This window comes from Sparus aurata, chromosome 20, assembly GCF_900880675.1.
Source record: "Sparus aurata chromosome 20, fSpaAur1.1, whole genome shotgun sequence".
NCBI lineage: Eukaryota > Metazoa > Chordata > Actinopteri > Spariformes > Sparidae > Sparus > Sparus aurata.
The window spans coordinates 7,865,799-7,881,724 of record NC_044206.1 but is presented as its reverse complement, the minus strand read 5'-3'; the positions used below and the strand labels follow the sequence as shown (position 1 = coordinate 7,881,724).

The 15,926-nt window shown below is 42.3% G+C and overlaps 2 protein-coding genes across 3 annotated transcripts in view; one reads left to right on the top strand and one right to left on the bottom strand.

The window, feature by feature from the left end:
- Positions 1–15,926, top strand: part of rab26 (RAB26, member RAS oncogene family) — a 103,255-nt gene that overhangs the window by 79,185 nt on the left and 8,144 nt on the right. The window lies entirely within an intron of this gene.
- LOC115571322 (polycystic kidney disease protein 1-like 3) lies at positions 3,614–7,663 on the bottom strand. Of its 2 annotated transcripts, none has more exons than XM_030400673.1 (3): positions 7,599–7,663; positions 5,775–6,883; positions 3,614–4,569 (listed from the first exon to the last, which is right to left on the bottom strand). In XM_030400673.1, the coding sequence occupies exons 2-3, from the start codon at positions 6,817–6,819 to the stop codon at positions 4,508–4,510; spliced, it is 1,107 nt and encodes a 368-aa protein (XP_030256533.1). In that variant the 5' UTR covers positions 6,820–6,883; positions 7,599–7,663; the 3' UTR covers positions 3,614–4,507. The 2 variants fall into 2 exon arrangements, with proteins under 2 accessions (XP_030256533.1, XP_030256534.1); XM_030400674.1 differs by having other exon boundaries at positions 3,614–4,566.

The window sequence follows — 15,926 nt, the reverse complement described above, 5'->3', positions numbered from 1 at the left end:
AAACACTATTCACTACATTATGAGGCATTATCTCATCTAATCTCACTTTCGATTACTACGTAGTTTTTCATACAGTCAACTACACACTTATCAACACGTAACTGTGCTTTTTTTTTTCGCCTTTGGTCTAATGTGTGTGTATAGCCACGCACAGGCGACGTCTGGATGTGTCGCTCCATCAGCAGACGCAACTGTCCTACTTACCCAGATCTGACATGCTACCTGATGCAGCCAGTCGTTCTTACATTGATCAAGGAATAAGAATAGTTCACGGTGGTTCATCAGAAAACATCAAAATTAAAAAAATTTAATTGATGAAATTCATAAAGCGTTCACCTGTTTCTGTTTAATTTCACTTCAGGGTAGACGATCCTACCATCTGTCGGGGCAGGATCGCCAAATTGCAAAAAAAATATACCAATTTCTGCATAATGTTGCTTTAAAGACCAAAAACCCAACAATGAATCTTTCCCTTTTTTTTGCATTACAGCCAATGTAAAGAGTGAAATAATGGCGAAGCATAAGACACAGCAGCTTCAGATTTTTATGGAGATTTCCACTATGTGTGTATGGGCATGGGGTCTGCGTGTGTGTGTGTGTGTGTGTGATGATCTGTAGTCCCTGCGCTCACCTGCCTGCAGCGTTGCCTCCAGCCTCGCTGCAGATATCTCTCCGCTCTGCTCGGCGCCCAGCAGCTCATCTCAGCGGACCAAACCCAGATTCACACAGCTGACTCCATCCAGACTTCTCTCTGTCTGCATCCTATCCTGTTTTTCTGGCACAAATCGTTGCACATCCGGCTGAAAAATAACCAAGTACATCACTGTGAAAGATAGAAAAGTTGATAAAAAAAAAAAAACAGCAAGCAAGGTCTGATTTGCTTTAACAAATTAGACCTTGAACAAGGAAACTTTCCAAAGTTGAAGCTTGGCCTTGAGAGAAATGATGAATGTAGGTATTTGTAGACCGTGGGTATTGTTTTATTAAATAGGCTTCAGTCCTTCAACATTCAGTTCACAGTTTATAAATAGACTTAAATCAGGCTGGAATCATCCGCCAGAAAAAAAACAAAAGGAGTCATATAATCCAACAATAGGCCTAAATAAGATGATGACGTTATTCAGTTCAGTTATTAGATTTTCAAGGTCTTTCACCAGCCAGTCATCAGTTGTATTTCGGGAGCACAGTAATACTTTCCCAGGATTTTTATTTTTATTTTTTTTCCTGGATAGGATGATGTAATTTTGCCCTAATTAAAGGAAATGAGACGGTGATCAGAGACAGCACACGCAGTAAGACAGTACACCCACTTCATGTATTTGTGAGAAAGATCAAGAGAGGATATAATAGATGCCTGCAAAACGTAATCTGGCCTCGGTAAAACCACTTACAAGCATTAGTGATCTCTCTGCTTTGTGTCAGAGTCATCATCAGCGACTGGACTTCGCATAAGTGAGTGTGGCCTGTTGGTTATGTCAGCGCTTAAATAGCAAGCTCATAAAGCCCCGTCTTATCTGAAGATGCTGTTGAAAGCTCTGGAAAAAGCTAGTGAGGTGACTTGGGGCGTCTGCTATGTAGTCTGGTGGAGAAGTGCTCAAACAGAGTTAACTATGTTTCACCATGGTCATATTTCAGTCACTAATTTCACAAAGCCAAAAATAGATACATTACCTCATCACTCTGCATCCCACCAGCAAGCCAGATCACGATCATTTGACACAGGGCGGTGGTCGTGCAGCTCTTGTCCACAGGGGGGCGCCAGAATCAACAAAGAAGGAAAGTTCCATTTAGCAGTTTTGAGAATTTCTAACCTTAGTACTGAGTTGCATTATTTACATTTACATTTTAGGGCATTTAGCAGACGCTTCTGCCCGAAACGACTTACTGTAATTCATACATACATTGATACAATGATGGCGGTGGCTGCCAAGCTAGGTGCCGACCAGCACATCAGGAGCAGTTTGGGGTTCAGTTTCTTGCCCAAGGACACTTTAAAATGCAGACCAGAGGATTCGAACCAGTGACCTTCCGATAAATCTAATCAGTTTTATTTGTATAGTCCAAAATCGCAATCACATTGCCTCCATGGGCTTTACAATCTGTACAGTGAACAACATCCTCTGTCTTAAGACGCTCTTGCCACTCGAATCGAGGGTCAGACCGAGGATAACAAGATGCTGGCTCTGCCCCTGAGCCACAGCCGCCCATTAAGTGAAACAAAGGATCTAGTGGCTTCGGTTTCGACCAGTCTTATTTAATCTGTCTCTTGTAGCTCCTTAACATTATGAAAAAAACAATGATCACCATTGATGAACAATGATTGAAACACCTTGGAGCCACTTAAACCAAATGTATGTATTTCCACATTTAATTGAATTATGGATATTGTGTACTGTGTACTAAAAGGCTCTTTGAGTTACATCAGCAATCAATTCACATTACATAATTGGAAGTGTCTCCATTTCCCTTTGGTAGCACCAGATTACAGGAGCCATCCCAATTACCCATTCAGATCCTTTCCTAAAAAACCCTTGGGACCAGTAGAAATAAAGTCTTACCCATTGGTTCAGCTTCCTTTAACACTAAATTCTGACTCAATCGTGTGTCACAATTAGCCAATATGAATATACGCTGAGTCTGCAATATGGGCCCAGCATCATCAGAAGGTAAGCACTAGTTTGGCTGCTAACTTTACGCAGACCGGCTTTGGTCCGTTGTTTTGTCATCTTAGCACCTTTCATTTTGGATCCTCTCCCTCTTCGCTGCAAATTTGTCCCTTCTGTTGTTGCTGTAAAAACACACTATGTGCACACTCTGATGAGTATTACTTGGCTTTAGTAAGGCTTTATTTGTTTGGAGCTGCCTTCAGTAAATACACTGTGATAACAGAGTTGTGTTTTTTTTCCCATTTTTCCTGTGATTTCCTCGTATACAGCTGTTCCTTTGTGATTAGATGGTTGGTAAACTCGAAACCTCTGCCGTCTTGAGCCCATTGCTCGGCTTATTTGATTGAGGTAGGCAGCGAGGTCCCGAGCTCTTTTTACACCTGTGTGAAATCCGCATACTTTTCCAATCACACTGCAGCCATGACTTAGATTTTGCTGCCTCACACTCTGTGTGTGGTAGAGCATCTGTCAGGCAAACGCAGCACGTTTTACCCAAGTATTGTATTGTGCAGTAAGAGCCTGCCAAGCCTGAACCGGAGCATAGCAGGAGCAATTCATCTGGAGGAAGAGCGTCGGAGATAACAGAAGAAGACCCATAAATGTCTCTTTCAAATATAATATAAACTTAGACCTAACTCCTACACTCACATGCCTCCAACCATTTTAGAGATGTGATCATCCATTAACAGGTCAAATGATCTATACAGTATCCATAATAATGACAGAGGTAGGTCAAAGTAATGTATTTGAATAGTTTTCTTTGCTTGATCGTCAGTGAAAAATCTCTTATTAACATTACAACATCAACTCACATTGTTGGAATCAGTAAACGTGTGCAAACTTGAAAGTTTTTAGCCAGTATTTTTGCTTTCATTTGTGACAGGAGGGAAGGGGTTTTTGTTCGACAAGGTCAGCAGCTTCAAAGAAAGGAACAGAAAAAACAGAGCTAACTGAGACGATACAGGATTTATTGCCATCACTTCCAAGTTCAAACATATTCATTTATGAGCAAGAATATCATATTTAATATCATGCGTAACCTACAGCGAGCAGAACACATCATGCGGATTCTGTACACTGCACGGGCAAATACTGTATACAGCAGTGACTCAAAGGAATATTGAATGATTTATTATCTCTATTAGCAAACCAGCTGGAATTGCAGCATCTGTAGGGTCTGTTTCAAAAGTAGCTCCCAAAACCTCATGAGAACTGAAACTAAATATTCACAGCAGAGGGGAAATCATCACCATGCAAATGATTTTTCATGTGTGTAATCGATCAGCTAGAATAAGTGTGTTTCAAAGGTAAGATGTTATGCAGATTTTCAGTTTCATACCTTTATTTGAGGTGATAACAAAACATTTTTTACATGCTTGAATGTAAGAAAAAAAACAATATTATTTTACTACTGTCCATTGTTAAATCACTTCTGTACATCCTCCGTCTGTACACTCCATTTTAGTGCCTCTCTCTTTCAGGCCTCTCTGATTGGTCAGCTTTCACAGGCCTGAGCAGGCACCACCCAATGCATTTACACAACCTTACAGAAGTCTTGACAGCGCGTTTAAAGGCACAATTTCTGAATATTGGCTGTGTGCATTTCTCCATGGACTGAGTGTGTTGATACATTCACAGTATTTACATTGCAGACACACCTGCTTTACTCACCAAAATCTCACTTTCTACAATATGGGGCCTTTAAACTCTGGAAATGTCACAGTTTTGAGTGCAGAAAACTCAGAGGAGGCTAAAAGACCACGGCGTCCCGTACACAGCAGATCCACGTAATCTGTAAAACTGTCCGTGGTGGTAAATGGTTAATGGTGTTGGACGTGTCCTCAGCCAGGGAAGCGTGGAGTGGACCTCTCCCTGTCGCAGCTGGCGTCCACACGCAGCCCTGCTGGAACACAGACAATGCTGTTACTATTGACTGACACTGTGAAGCCTCTCCTCTCCTCTCAGCACACGCTGATGGAAATCAATCAAAAGCTAATCAGGGAGAAAGGCACTCAGGCATCTGCCATTACATTCTTCTGCAAACTTTCAAGACAATGTTGTGCTTCATCTTAATATTCAACCAATTCATTCTTTTACACACGTCATCATGAGGAGTACCATAATGTCAGCCCAGGCCTTAGGGGCGCTTTAGATAGTGCTGGGCAAAAAATCGATATTATATTGTTATCATGATATAAGCCTCTACATGTATATTGTCTTAGATTTGGGATATTATTATGATCATGACATGGCATAGATGTTAGCTTTCCCTGGTTTTAAAGGCTATACTTAATTAAAGTGATGTAATTTCCCAAACTTACCAGAATGTTCTACTTGTTCTAATGCGCTACATTATCCAAAATCTATAATCTATAATCATCTATAAATTAAGGTTTAGCTCACGATGCCATAATGTTTTCTTGGCACATTTTTCAAAGAAAGCATGTGTTTCAGAGAGAGCCAGCTGTTTGAAGGATGTGAGCGTCATGTCGCATTATGGAGACCGTGGAGTCTAGCATTTTTTGGAACAAAGAGTTCGGCCATCATTGTCCCTGCTGCATCACTTGTCGGTTTTTAATTCCCTCCCCAACTCCACCCACATCATCAGAGGAACTTCTATTTTCCTCCTCCACTACTCTAATCCCACCACTAAACCTAAAACTTTGAAATAGTTAAAATGTAATTCTTTTTAATTTCATGCGTTTATCGCCACCCCAAGCTTAAGTCTTATACTCATCCTTAGTTTGTGCAATTCATCACTGCACAATGTTTTAAAGTGGGTCTAAATAATTACATTTTTAAGTGATTGACATTTCTTTCCATTTGCGCTTTTTTAATCATATGTATATACAGTTTAAATGCCAAATTCACCTGTTATACTACATTCTCTTAGCTGTAATTTGGTCTAGGACCGTACCACTAGAGGGCAGCACCAAGATATGTGAGTCTGCCTGTCGGAGGATGTTCAAAACCCTGTATATGTTTTTTACATGTTAACATTCTCCTACTTTATAAAAGTATTGAGTTAGCAAATCAGTTAGAGGTGCAGTGTTCAGGTGTTAGTCCGACATTGTTCTTTCTTCTCTCTGTGAGATTTCCAGTGCTTACCAGTTTTCCTCTCGTGCAGGCTGCTGTGGGCCTCAGTCTGGTGTGACCTGTTGGGTTTTGGCTTTGTAACGCTGGTGTAAATGTTTTCTTCATTACCTTTACAGCGTCGGCGCGCAAGAGCAATCAGCTGCGCCACTTGTCTTGCCATGGCAGTTTTTTCCGCTACAGGCGGCGGTATTTTGCGCAGCCGGTCGGTCGCCTTCGCCTCCTCCTCTTCTTCGCTGAACACGTCGTCCGACTCGTCCGCAAGAGGGACCGAGCGGAGGTGCACGCCGCGGAGCTCCTCGAGCGTCACGGCAGGCAGAGGGTTCGCCAGAGATCTGAGGAAGGCTGAGGAGTCTGAGTGGCGACGGGGTGGTTTGGGTTTGAGAGGAGGTTTGGTTCTGGGGGAGGGGTCTGGATTGGGAGCGACGTCTGACTGAGAGGGAGGCGCGGAACTAGATTTGGGTTGAGGAGCGACGACAGGGAGGGGAATCTGCAGGGACAGCCTGTTAGCGCGAGCCCGGGGGGAGGTGGAGCTCGACGGGGGACGCAGCTTCCAACCCAGAGGGTCGGGACCGGTGATGACAGACGTCTGGACGGGAGGAGGAGAGGAGCAAGAAGAGGTGGAGGAAGCTGAAGAAGAGGCTGATGAACGACTTGGTGAGCTGCAGACCCCGAGGGGGGGGCAGGAGTAGCGTTTGGTCGAAGGATGGGATGCTGTGTTGGGCTGAGACAGGGATACGCCTCGCTGAGGGGGCTGTGGTTCCTTCTTGTTCTTCCTCACAGTAATACCGGGGGAGGCTCCGCACCTGCAAAAGTCGGCCGACCACCGCCGCTGATGAGAATGCTGGGTCCCATTCGAGGTGCAGACTGTTGAGAGAGGGCGCTCTCTGGGCCCCTGGCTGGACGTGGCGACACATCCTGATCCTTGTCTGTTCTTGCCGTCTCTGCTTTGACCTCTGAGACTCACATGATTAGCAGGAGACACCTTTTTACTCATCTGGCCACACACAGCAGAGCCACCACTGGTACGAGCTGGGCTAGCAGTGAAAAATACATCCATCTTGCTCGAAGGGGAGGGGAATTCGGTGTCTGTCAGGTTGAGATGAACTGGTCGAACTGGTCCCCTGTGGAGAGGAAACATGTAGGGGTGAGAGGAGGAAGGTCAGGATGATTGCATTGCAAAGGAGCAACTGAAGACGCCCATCTCGACTTCTCAAATAAAGTTTCACAGGTTTCACAAACGTGTTTTCACAACAGAGAAATTAGCTCACCAGTCGTGGGAAACGATTTCTGAAGCACTTTGTCGAGTAACTGAAAAACTAAGTTTAGTTTTGAGAACATATTGAGCATGCAGCGGCGCAGAGTAAACAGAGGTCAAAATCCCTTAATATTTGTGTGTGGATGGGACCAAAAGTATGCAACATTTTGATTAATCATAATGTTGAACACATTTGTTGCAAATCTTAATTTTTTTGTTTGTAAGTTGTTACTTTTTTCATACACATTTCTCTCCATGGCAAAGCCCCTGACTGTATTGAATTGTATTACTTATGAATTCAGCTTTTCATTTGTAAAAGGGAGATTTACATCTTTCTCAAAAGTCACAGTCTCATTTTTAAACATATGAACAAAGTAGCCAGTTTGATTACATTTTCTTCTGTTTTCAACACGTCAGTGAACGCGCTAAGCACATCCCTAAACATAGAAACTCTGTCTGAAAACAGCTCAGTACTAGATACTAATTATTAAAAGATTGAAAATCCCAAACACTTGAAAAAAAAACCAGTGTTAATACTTTTGTGCCAAAGAAGTGAATGCAAAATATGAAACACTGTTTACCCGTTGAGCTGTGTTCTCTTCAGTTTCTCGTCCAATCTGGACTAATCTCGTTCCCTCATCTCTTAGTTAGTATCACTATCTGTGTGTGTGTTTGTGTTCCCCCGCCCAGAGTCCCACCCCGAATCTGACCACAGCTTCCTCAAACTAACGCCCCGAAACATTTCACATCCTCACACATGTGCACACACACACACACACACACACACACACACACACACACACCCCATATTGGGTTTGATTAACAGCTGTTTTCACAATAGCATGAAGTAACACCACTATTGGAAAGTTTGCACTTGTTTATGAGAAACACGTTTCACAAGGACATTTAAAGGGATCACAAATGTACGACCCGCCATGACCTCGCTGTTAACTCGTGTTTCAATGCTGTAAGTAACAGTGGCGCCCCCAGAACATTTTCATAGGGGGGGCCAGATGGGGCCAATGAAAATCTTAGGGTGGCACACCAAAATGGTCCTTCTTGTGGCAACTCAGATTCAGCTCCAGTCTGTGGCTGTGTATTGCATTCCCCTTGACTCTTTTTCATCAAAAAGACAATATGCATCCGACACATTTACCTCTAGTTTGAGAAACACACAAACATTTCAGAAAAACACAAAAATGTTGTTGTTTCTTCTTCTGCTTTTTGCGCTGACTTCCCGTCAGACTGCACACCTTTCAGCACATTAGCACCCCCACAGGTGGAGATTTAAATTACAGTTCCCTATTGAGCCAGCGCCTCAGTCAGTCAGGGGAATTGGTGGGAGCACTGGGGGGGCCAGTGGGGTGGCCAGCAATTTTTCAGGGGTGGGTTGGCGCCACTGCTAAGTAATGATCCACACCTTCTTCAATGTAAACCATTATGAGGTTTTTATTGTCTGTCAATAGGAACAGTTGAAATGCAACTTTTAGCCAGATCATTAGAGTTAGTTCATCCAAATCCTAAAAACACAACACATTCTTCCACGTTGCATAGCTGCAGACCAAAGAAAGGTTTACATTTCAGTGAAATGTTAATAATAAGTCAAAATGATGCACAGTCTCATGGTTTCGGGTGCTTCATCAGGGGCAACATTGGTGCTTTGCATTCAGACTGCCTTCTCTGCATGGAGCCTCACAACAAGTGATTCCCACTCACAGATAAACACTGTTTACAATCATTTGTTTTCAAGCATCTCATAATTAACTGCTGTCAGCTTTACAAACTCAGCTGCAGCCGCGGGGAAAAAGCATTTTTAGTGATTGCATGGTCCGCCTGTCGGTCAGTTTTCCACTTCCAGACTGAAATAGCTCGAAAACTACCGAATTGATTGCCATGACACTTTGAACAAGATGCACGGGATGTAATCTCCTTGGCCGATTTCGAACCTAACTTTTTTCTGTGTTAAAAAAAAAAATCACAGACCTGGATATAGCTGACACTGTCACCAAAAATAACTCATCCTCTGGCAACCACGAATATCTGTAGAAACTAGAGATCTATTGGCCAGAGAGGCTGTTGATGAAAATTTTAATTGAAACTATCCAATACTTTGTGTTTAGTATCCCCCAGCAACTGCAACTGCAAACAAAAACTTAAACCATAAGAAAACACAAGACAATTGGTGCGTTAACATTGACAAAATGGTTGATGATCTCAGTTTACTTTTCTTTATCCTATTAAATTCTTCTTCCTCTCTTCGAAAGACTGAATTTTTGCAGCCCACCCTCGTTGAAACCATGCTGCGGTAGCAAAATTCTGACTTTGGCTTGATTGACTGACATTGCTCATTTACACTTTTCACGCACCTATTTTCAAGAAACCTGCAGTGTTCAGAAAGCCGTAGCAAATGCAAATGAGGTGCTGTGTTTTCCCCTACGAGTTATTGTGATCTTCTCTGACGGCTAAAAATAAGCGCCCACCAAACCGATCATGCGATTTTATGGGGTGGCCCCTCTTATGAGTCTCCCTCGTCGGCCTCTGACCTTCCTGTGCAACCACCGAGTGTCAACCCAAAGCTGTACCAACACTGTGAATCTGACTGCTATCACATGTAGGCCTGACATATACACGTGCCCCCCCCCCCTCCATGATCTCAAACGCTCGGTGTCTGCAGCGGGTCCTTTGAAGTTTTTTGATCACTTTCAGCTCAGAAGCCGCGTTCCTTCGCTCACTTCCTCGTAATCCACCCACAGGCCGCCGGGACCTTTCAAGGCTGCGTGAGTAATTGGCAGGTTCGCGTGTTGTCGAGAGTCGGGGGCTGCGAGGTGAGGTCTCGGCGCATTAATCTCGGTGTAATGAAGTGATGTAAACCCCAGGGGAGGGAGCGCCGAATACTGTAAAGACCTGCAGACGAGGGGAAGGGATTACAGCTGATCTGAGTGGTATTCGACGGATAATGCGCAGAGACAGACGGACGGAGGCGGGGAGGGAATGCTTGTCTACTGTACAGTGTGTGTGTGTGTGTGTGTGTGTGTGTGTGTGAGAGACCTGACCTTTCTCACGCTGTTTTATTCAATGGCAATGAAGTATGATGATTTCACTCTGCCCACCCCCCTCCACCAGTCAGAACGATCGATATGTGCACATTGATGCTTGAAATGTTCTTTGCTCAGCTGGCCGTCCCCACTGATGTGTTGGGTTTTATTTCTTTGTCACAGTTAAAACCTAATCCGGGAAATTTTTCAGTTGGGCTTGCAATATTGGAAAATAGCCTTTAGAATCTTGCGCCAAAGTATTTGACATGATCTTAAAGTCTAATGAAGGGAATTAAAGCTGTCTATAATGGCAGAATATGAGGTGTGAAGTAATGCGACATTTCAAAAACCACGCGGGGATAATGGCTAAAGAGCAGGAGGAGGATTTCGTAATGTTTTTTCTTTTCAGAAGTTATCGGAGAGAGTTGCCCTCGATTGCTCTACCGCTGTAGGTAAGAGCAGAAAGTGACTCAGTAGAGATATACTGTACAGTTCTGTGGAAGACTGGCGGATCTGAAGCCTGATCCCCTCAGGTTTGCTGGCAAAGCGATTGAAGACACTCTACAGATTTCTTTCGAGGGAAGATTCAGAGATCCAAGTATAAACAGCTCGTCACACACTTAGGGGGTTTGGGAGGATTCCTGGAAGGATGAATTCACGCATTTTGCTTAATTCCACATTGAAAAACACAAGTAGCAAAAGCCATACATTATGTGTAAGAGGGCTATAAAAGTGCCTGAACACAAGGCCAAAATAAAAATAGTAACATTTTCCCATCAGTGCTACCTGCATCGCTTTGTGAAATCAGACGTTTGAAGGTCCCTTAAGATAGCAGAGCCTTTACGTATGAAACTCCTGTTAATTAACTGTGAGGATGCTCTAAAGACCCAAATTAGTAAGTAAGAAAGTTACAATACCTATCTGAGCTTCTCTTTTTCTGTACATTGTTTCGCTTGATCTCCATTATGAAGATCATTTAGTTGATTTAAAAACTCCCGTCTCATAACTGTCTGCAAACCATTCCTCTGTCGTGGAACAGTTTATACTCAGACGATGGTTAGATCAAAATTGGATGGCTCTTCACTCCATCGAAGGTCAAAGGTGTACAGACAGGTAGCCATTGGTCAGCAGCACAAATCATCCTGTTGAGGTTCACTGATTGTGGTGATTCCACTAGAATGGAATGATTTTTCCGGAACTATTTGCCGTTGGATGCCTGTTTGAATGGGCCTTAAGAGGAACCAAAAGCAGCTCTGAAGTGATCACATGATCAATCTGTGATTTTGCTAAGACAATTTCCCGCATTGGCATTTAATATTTTTTCAATGTGCCAATATTTCCAGTGTGGATCAAGCGCTCGCTGTTCCTGTACACCTTTCAGTTGTGGTCATTGATTGGGACACCCATAGATTTGATCATTTGGCAATGACTCCCAAAACAACATATATGACCGCTTAACAGAACCCACAACAAGCTCACCAAACCTTTGTCGTCAAAAGGTCAATTTGTGACACAGTCACAGTTTGGTTAGAGATAGGCACCAGAACAACTTGGTTAGGTTTATATAAAAGATAACGGTTTGGGTCAAAATGAGTATGTTAAACTTACCAAAGTTAAGTATCGTTCCGTGGGTAATGTAAGTTTAGTTAGCCTGGTCACCATTGGCTCCTGCAATAATTTATATGGCCACTAGAAGTCGCACCCAACAAGTGTTGTAAATATTTTAATAAGCTTCTTGCACAAATGAGCTGTACGAGATGTTTTTGGGGAGGGACTGTCAGATTTCCGCATCACCAGCCCAGTTCTACGCTGTGATTGAAGTGAGTTTATCAGCTCCTATAATCTGATGTAGCTTGAATTTTGGCAAAATGTGGTGAAGAAGGTTACGTGAAGACAGCATGATGAACTTCCTTCCAGAAATTGTATAACTTGACATTTTCACTGAGGACATCTCTCTTTTTCAGCTACCTGTATGTTAAGACCAGACTGACGAAATGTCTATTCTCCTCTAATGTCACAACTGAGTAACCTTCCTGTTCTCATCGCTGTGCCAGCTGAGGTGTTTTGACACAACCTTGAACCGCTCTTGAAGGCTGACTTCACCGTTGCATAAGCTCTCCATTTCATTATACCTTTCCCCATCTTCCTCTCACTCTTATCCAGGCTTAATAGCACAATCTCTGAATAGCCAACTGTCCTTCATGACACCCTGTGAACCAAATCTTGGTTTGGATAGAAAAGCCGGCTAGAAAGTTAAATAGAAATCTCCCGTGGCTCATTATTTATTATCTTCACTGTCTAACAATTAAATTTACTGCCAAAAAGTTCAAGATTTTTAATGTATTAAAAGATGTATTGAAGGTAAGATTGGATTTAGATTTAATCACATGCACAAAGGCACCTACATACACTATCTACACAGGGAATGTTAGGGTACAGTAATAACCATAACTGAAATCATTTCCATAATCTCCAGGGCTAATTAGAAACACGAAAGCAGGACAGCTGCTCAGATTTGATGTAAATAACTGTAGCCTGCATTAATAATCCTGTTTTTTCTATTACGACATGGTCATCATCACAAGACACATTGTGAAGCTACATGCACACATTGTCGGGGATTAGAGGTAAATAAAAAAAATGATGAGTAAATCCTCTTTCTGGGTTTTTTAATGTGTACCCACTTTCTTATTATCTTTAACTGTATTAAGCAGATGTCAATTTAATAGATTACAGTGGTGAGCATTAGCGTTCCATGTTGAAGTATTTTACACTTAAAGTTGTAGTCTAAAATAATTAGGCTACATTTTGTACTTTGGCAGGATAAGGGTCAAATCTAAATACACATGGATTTAAAGGCACAGTTTACCCCCAGACTCCCGTGCTTTTTATCCATTCAGACTATTACTAATTACTATTGTTAGCTCAGGTAGCTCGCCTCTCGTTCATGAGTAGTTGCGTGCCGTGGTGTAGTGAAGTTTATTATAGTGGGTATACTGGGATGATTCCCTACCAGCCTCGTACACACCTGTCCCGGACCTACACCCCCTAAGCACCACCACACTCGCTAATGCATACATACAATACCTAATAATGTAATAAAAAAGAGATGCTGCTGGGTGCCAAAGACCTTACACTGGGCATAAGTTAATGATAAATGCTTCTATCCTGTTTGTGGGTGCTACTGCGTGCGCTACCATTGTTTTTTTTTTTTTTTATTTATTTATGTAAGGTAACAGGTTCTCTCTCACGAACAAGGAGATGCTGCTATCTGCTGATAAATGCTGATGTTAAGCTTGCTAGAACTTTAATTATTTTTCATTCATACGTTTATGTTTATTTTTTTGATTACCTGTGGACATCAATTTAGTTTAGTACATTTTTTTATTTAAAATAAGTGCACTGCAGATAGTGCAGATCTACACAAGCATCTAAGCAGAGACAATGCAGACAATAACATTAGTGTTGAATAAAATCAATATTCGTTTAAGTTTTAGCAATTCTGTAAACTATACTGTCATTTGCATATAGTAATTGACTTTATGATTTTTAATTGTTTATATCACAGCTTTGCATGTTGGCTGATATTTACCTAACTTTCTGTCCCTCCACTCTAACCAAGGATGCCTGTTTTTAAATTTCCTAGCTTGACTCTCAGTCCACAAGGCTGACCAGTTCTCACCTAAAAGAAACAAGGACATACACAGAGGGATAAAAACATTGTATGCTGTTGACTACTGGACCCACACACACACACAAATGCACCGTTGTCTCTGCTTATTGATACTGCTGCTGTGCCTTGGTTGCTCGATAAAGAAAGGTGCTAGCAAGCTAACGTTATCTACCTAGCTTGCGAACAGAGATGCTCATTAGGGAAATGTGCCACGAACAAAGACAAACAATGAGCGTTTAATCTAGCTATAATGTTACCTTGCTAGCTTAGCTAGTTCGCTAGCTAGCTAGTAAGGTTAGCTCGTGAGTTAGCTAGATTTCACAGTAAAACTATTAAACACTGACCGACGTTGAGAACATTGCTCACAGCTAGCTTACTTCAGTTACACTAGATATCACAGCAGTAAATATAATTCAATACGCACACCAACAATCCCTTGCTGTTACAATAATATCTGCTAACTTGTATGTGACTTTCACGTACCAGGTGTAACGTTAGTATCAGGCTCCTTTTCTGTAACGTGAAGTGATTCTATATTATATTAGCTAATTTTAAACTTGCAACGCTAACAGCTACTGTTTAGCTCAAGCATCTGTGTTCGTTGGTAGGTGACGTCAGGTATAGGTCACGGACAAAATTTTATGAATGGAAGTGAAAAGAGGAGACGCATTTCCCCGTAAAATTGATTTTACTGCAGTTATTTGCGAAACAAAATCACAGAAGTTAAAGTTCTGTCACAAAACTATATTGTCATGGAATTTTGCAAATTTTTAAGTGGGTATGCGGAAATCCTGGAGCTTTCTTAGTGGGTATACGGTGTATGCTTGCGTATCAAGTAGACTACACCACTGGTTGCGCTCTTCCTTCTGCCTAAATAACAAGCTCAGTTAATTATCTTGAGAGATCGGACTGGATTTCTGGGAAAAGATATTCCTGGTGAGTTTTCTTTTTAATCCATGTATTTTTAAATACATGTCACCTCAACAGACACACACAAAAAAAAAACCATGAATTTTTTATTTTGTACTGAACTGTCCCTTTAAATGGCTGGTGTTGGGGGGAGGACAAAAATTAAAACTCAAAAACTGAACAAATTTTGTTTTAATAGTGTAAAGACATTAGTCCTGAGCAGGGATTCTTACAGATGAAACGTGAGCCTGTCTGTGCTGCCTGGTGAACAGACGATGTTATGGCGAAAGATCTCTGTTCATCATTGTCGGATGTAAACAGTTTTAAACGCAGATATTGATACATCTGTGGCAAGCCAACCAATCAACAATGCGAGATGTGAGGGAGGGAGGGGGGGGCCGTCCAGTAATCGGAAGGCCGCTGGTCCGATCCCCCGGGCTGCATGTTGAAGGATCCTTTAGCAAGATGCTGAACCTCAAACTGCTCCTGATGAGCAGGATGGCACCTTGAGTGTATGAATATTTGAAGATTGGAAAAGCGCTACAGAAATGGAGGTCCATTTAGCTAATGTATCAACCAGGCTCTAGACAAATAATGTCCCTTCTGATTGCTTTGACCTGTACAACAAGTGTCCAAATGTGAAATAAACCTCTCTTAAATCTCGCGTCTGCTGTTGTTGCCGCATACTCGCTGAACTCATCCAGATTTTATTGAATTCAATCGGAGTGGTGGAATACTGCCAAGTACATTTATTTGTTTCGGATGAAAATATGAAATACTGTCCGATAGTGAAGAATGACAGGTCCAGTACTAATCAGATCTGGAAAGACTGCAAACAATTCTCTCCCTCCCTCTCTCCTTTTTGTTTTAGCTTCATTCATCATCTTGTCTTGTCCTGTAGCCGTTCGGTGACATCGCTGGGCACTGGGCATTTCTTAAAGTTTGAATAAAGTTGTCTGAAAGATTGGTTGAACGCACACTTTGTCTCAGCTTCTGTTCTCATGTGTGCTGCACGTAATACCGTAGCGAAGGAACAACGAGATCTCCGAGGACGGTGTACGTGAGGAGCTAACAGAGTATCAAAGACCCCCCGAGACATTAAGTGCTTTATAACCAAGCCAGGTAAGAGAGAGCCAAGAGACTGCTGACCAGTAATTGGATGAAGATAGATGGAGAGAGATGCAGGAGGAGAGAGGAGGGGTGAAAAGGGAATCTGGGGGGGGAGGAGAGGGTGACGAGATGAACTGCAGCCAGTGAACAACGAATGCATCTTTTGTCTTTCTACCTCTTTC

Excerpts from the sequence above, each read along its gene's own strand:
- LOC115571322 (XM_030400673.1), bottom strand. The coding sequence starts at position 6,819 with ATGGATGTATTTTTCACTGCTAGCCCAGCTCGTACCAGTGGTGGCTCT. Across the intron at positions 4,570-5,774 it reads CCTGCACGAGAGGAAAACTG|CAGGGCTGCGTGTGGACGCC; the intron begins GTAAGCACTGGA and ends TCTGTGTTCCAG.